The sequence below is a fragment of the Mus pahari genome, chromosome 8, assembly GCF_900095145.1.
Source record: "Mus pahari chromosome 8, PAHARI_EIJ_v1.1, whole genome shotgun sequence".
In the NCBI taxonomy this organism is placed as follows: domain Eukaryota; kingdom Metazoa; phylum Chordata; class Mammalia; order Rodentia; family Muridae; genus Mus; species Mus pahari.
Genome location: NC_034597.1, coordinates 61365255 through 61369740, shown reverse-complemented (window position 1 = coordinate 61369740; position 4486 = coordinate 61365255). Strand labels below are relative to the sequence as shown.

General features: G+C 54.0%; 1 protein-coding gene across 1 annotated transcript in view; it reads right to left on the bottom strand.

Annotated features, from left to right (window-relative positions):
- The window catches only part of Hr (HR lysine demethylase and nuclear receptor corepressor), an 18485-nt gene continuing 13999 nt past the window's right edge, over positions 1–4486 (bottom strand). Inside the window, exons 17-19 of the mRNA XM_021203626.2 lie at positions 1910–2074; positions 1397–1525; positions 1–1220 (exon numbers count right to left, since the gene is read on the bottom strand). Of these exons, the coding sequence (XP_021059285.1) occupies positions 1158–1220; positions 1397–1525; positions 1910–2074 (357 nt within the window). The 3' untranslated portion in view covers positions 1–1157. The remainder of the gene's footprint in view (positions 1221–1396; positions 1526–1909; positions 2075–4486) is intronic.

The following is a 4486-nucleotide window of genomic DNA, read 5'->3' as shown; positions in this document are numbered from 1 at the left end:
ACCACAGCAGGAACTGTTAAGTATAACAAGAGCTGGCGCACATGTGCGGTTGAGATACAGAGGGGAAGAGGTAGGAAGGAAAGCCAAGCGGTACCAGAAGGACCATGGGGGGAGGGGTCAGCTGTTGGCACCAGAAAGGGCCATGGGGGTAAGGGTCAGCTGTCTGAGGCAGTGAGGCTCTGTCCTGGGGGCTTGGACACCAAGAGGAGTTGGGTTGAGCCAGGGCTATCCTGGACGTCTCTCCAGGTCAGAGCACACAGGATAGGTGGGACAGAGGCAGGGGGTTCCGTAATCTCCACAGGTTGATGCCACCCGGGGAGGCCATCTGAGTGCTGCACCTTAGAACTCCAATTCCTGCTATCAGGAATATCTTCAGTCCCAGGAAGCTCCAGGGGTCCAGGCCTCCCAAAGGTCTGGCAGTGGTATTTGAGGTCTCTGCCACTAGGTCCCCAGTCCCTGCTCACCCTGTCCACTGGCTTCTGCTCCAGATCAGATTTCTGCGTTCGCCTTCTTTCCCTAGCCCACGTGGCTGGCAGAGTAAGGCCAACTACTGCTGGCAGCAGTCACCAGACAACCGATTTTAATAGAGACCGGGAAGGAGAGAGAGGGGAGAGGCAGAAGCAAGGCCCAGTGGTTCTGCCCATGTTGTTCCCTCCAGCCGGTCTGGCCCATTAACTGAGGCCCTCTCTTCCCCAACTCCACAGCTCTTCTTTAAGGGAAGAATTCTGTGGTTCCCGATCCAGTAGACCTACAGAGTCGGAAGGGCTCTATGTGGATGTTGGTGTGAGCTGGGATGGGGGTGGGGTGCCAGGGGCAACACAGGATAGAGCAGCAAGGGGAAGTGTTGCTTAAACCGAAACGATCCCAAGCTTCCCCAAGGAAGGGTGCTCATCCCCTGGGGTGGAGTGCAGGGGTTACAAGGGGTTATATACCCCTAGCATGAACCTGATACCATAGAGAGAGGGCAGCTATAAGCATTACAGTTGTTCCCTTTAGAGCCAGGGCCAGGACAAGGAACAGGGTTCCCTGCTTGTGCCCAAAAGGATATTTGTAGAACGGACCACACCGTCTAAGTTCCCCAGTACCATTCTCCGTTGATATTATGCAGACTGGACACTCGGTTACCTGCCCACCACCCCTCCAGGCACCAGGATCCCCTATTTAGCTTCCTGTAACGTCCCCACAGCCGCCTTCACTGCTTGGAACACAGCCCGGTCCATCTGGGAAAAAGAAAAATGACACAGAATTTTCAATCGCATTCCAGCCCCAACCCTCACTCCCTACCCTTCTCAAGAACACTGTTCCGCTCAGACAGATCTGTCCTGTCTACTGCGGCTGTGCCCCAAGGAGACTAGGGAAACAGCACTCTCTGCCTTCAAGCCAGTACCACACTCACCTGGGCATAAAGCATACGGTGGTCAGGGGGCAGGCTGGCTCCCTGGTGGCAGAGCTGAGCAGAGAGGGCAGAGGTCTCAGGAGACAGAAAGTGCTGAGTGACACTGATTGTGCTCACCAGGCCCTGCACCTGTGCCATGGGATGGGCGGGGCCGGGGGGAAACAAGGGCAACAGAGGGTGAGTTGAGGCTCAAACCATACTCCCCCTTCATGCCTCTGATCAGTAAGTCTACTTCCTTATCCAACTTTCAGAAAGCAGTAACCCTAGTTACAGAACCAGACATCCCAAAGGCCATGGCCAGAACAAGACCTGAGGGATGCTAGAGCTGGCCAAGACCAGATCAGATCTCTGGTCCCACATAGTTTTGAAGACTTCAAGACCCTGGGCTTTGCTCTCTCCATGGCTTCCTGCCCTGCCTAGCTTTCTATCAGGTAGAGAATGCTGTGTGATCAGGACTCCTTGCTACTCCTGATACTCTGATCTTTTGTTAAACCCCACCCACCAGGAAAGCACCTGATGTGGCGCCCCAGCCGGGACCAGCACCGCTTCCCCGGGAGCCTGCAGCAGGGTCCAGCAGCTCACACCCCACTCCTCTCTTAGCCGACGGCGCAAGCCTGCATCCAAGTAGCAGCTGCCTGGGGCACCAGGCTCCAAGGTTCCTGCTCCAGCTGGGCACACCTTCAAGAGGAGAAAGGAAGATGAATGTCTGTGGGGATGGAGACAGGGATTCAGAGAGGAAGGGGAGTGGTCTCTTCGGAAGATCAGGTGCAATAGGGTACTGAAGCTGTCTTAAAGGGCAGGCAAAAGAAGGAAGAGGTAGGAGAGAGCGGGGTTGGTGGTAAGGACGGGACGGGATGGGAGTAGGTCCAGGTTGGACTGGAAGGGGTTTAGAGCTTACTCAAGCTGGGGGTGGGGGGAGGGATCTAAATCCCTGCCTTTCCTAGGATGTGCTTTGCATAGCTTCTGTGATCCTGGCCTGACCTCTTGTTCTCTCCGTGTCCCTTTCTTTAAAACCCAGGAAGATGTCCTGCACAAGCCCCATTCAGAACTGTCTTCACAAGGCGTTCTTAAGTTTTTGTAAACAGCCTGCATTGTAAGCCAAACTGGGGAGAAACCAGTAGCTTCTCCCCTGGAGGGTTAAAGGGGGGCAGAGGAGGGGAGACGATCCCGGATCCAGGAAAAGCAGGGCCACACAGAAGTTCTGACTCTCAGCGGGTGGACAGGCTGAGGCCCCTGCAGCAGGCTTAGCTATGGGGACGGTCACCCGCCCAGGCAGAGTCAGAACTCTGTGACAGGCAGGGACAAGTGAAGTCCAGAAGAGCTGCCCAGGGAACACCTGCAGAAGTGGGTGCCAGCACCATGTTCCAACTGGCCACCAGCTAAACCCACTCCCTTCAGCTAGGACCTCAGCCATGGTCCCTGGGTTGAGAGGGTGCTGGCAGCGGGTTGGGTGGGTTGAGAGGAGTGTGAACCACATCCCCGAGAGGAGTCCCAGGATGATGCCAAGGTTCCTTGGTTCCAAAGATTCAAGTCTATCCTGGGGCTACAGCAGTAACAGGCCACCCAGTGAGAAAGTGCCCCTCAGACCTCCCCATGAGTCACCCCACTGGGTCATATGGGACTGCCAACAGCCAACCACACCCAGAGCAGACAAGGCCATCTGTGGATGATGGTGTTCCTGTTGGTTCCTCTTTGCGAGTCACATCATCCGGGTGTGCATCTGCAGATGTGTGTGCGTGTGTGTGTGTGTGTGTGTGTGTGTGTGTGTGTGTGTGCAGCGCATAGTGGACAGCGTCATATGGATACTTGCATGTCTGGGTCTATCTTAGCAGGGATGACAGTCTTTTCTCTAGGACAACTGGGACTCATCTGGACTTTAAAATCACCAGGCCCACCTTTCTATTATTATTATTATTATTATTATTATTATTATTATTATTATTATTATTGTACTTTGGGGGGGGGTAGGGTTTCTCTATATAATCCTGGCTGTCCTGGAACTCACTCTGTAGACCAGGCTGGCTTCAAACTCAGAAATCCGCCTGCCTCTGCCTCCCAAGTGCTGGGATTAAAGGCGTGCGCCACCACGCCCGGCCCTGACCTGAACTTCTGATCCTCCTGTTTCTACCTCTCAAGTGCTGGAATTATAGGTATTAACCACCATGCCTGGCTCATTTATTTCTGAGACAGGATCTCATTCTACAGCTTGGGCTGGCTTTAAGCTCCTGATCCTTCTGTCTCAGTATTGCTTTACCCTGTCTGCTATAACCCTTATTAACCCAGGCCTCCCATCTCCCCTGTGCTTCCGGAGTTTTCTGCCTTCTTCTCTCCCTATCTCTACCACTAGGTACCTACCCTGGTAGGTATGTGCCCCCACCTTCCTCCCTCAGCCCTCTTCATGGCTAGTGCCTCCCCTAGAGGTCTCTCCTCACAGTATGAACCATTAAAAAGGGAGCAGCTATTTCTTTTAGCCCTGGAGCCCAGGAAGGGGAAACTTTCTGTTCCCAGGAGGAACCTAGAGTTGGCATAATTGTAAGCTCAGATCCCAGGTTAACACTAAGCCCCAGTTTTCTCATCCGTAAAATGGGAAAGTAACTGCCTCCACCCCCTGCCAGCTCAGAAGTGAGGAAGAGAAGGGTACTTATTAACTGAGACAATGCACCAAGACCCTTATCACTATGCCTGCCCATTCTACAGTTATTACCTCACCTCATCACTGGATTCTGACTCCCCTGCTAGACTCTCTCCTTCTCTGAGCCCCACCAGAGAATCAGACTTCTAACCTGCTCCCTCTGTACCTGTACCTGAATCTAGCTAATTCACTTCAGGACTAGGGTAAGCAGCGGGATCTCAGGAGGTGGGAGCACACACAGAGAGATCACAGTAGGTGGGAGCACACTCAGCGACATCACAGGAGGTGGGAGCACACATAGGGACATCTCAGGAGGTGGGAGCACACACAGGGACATCCCGGGAGGTGGGAGCACACACAGGAACATCACAGGAGGTGGGAGCACACACAGGGACATCTCAGGAGGTGGGAGCACACACGGGGACATCACAGGAGGTGGGAGCACACACGGGGACATC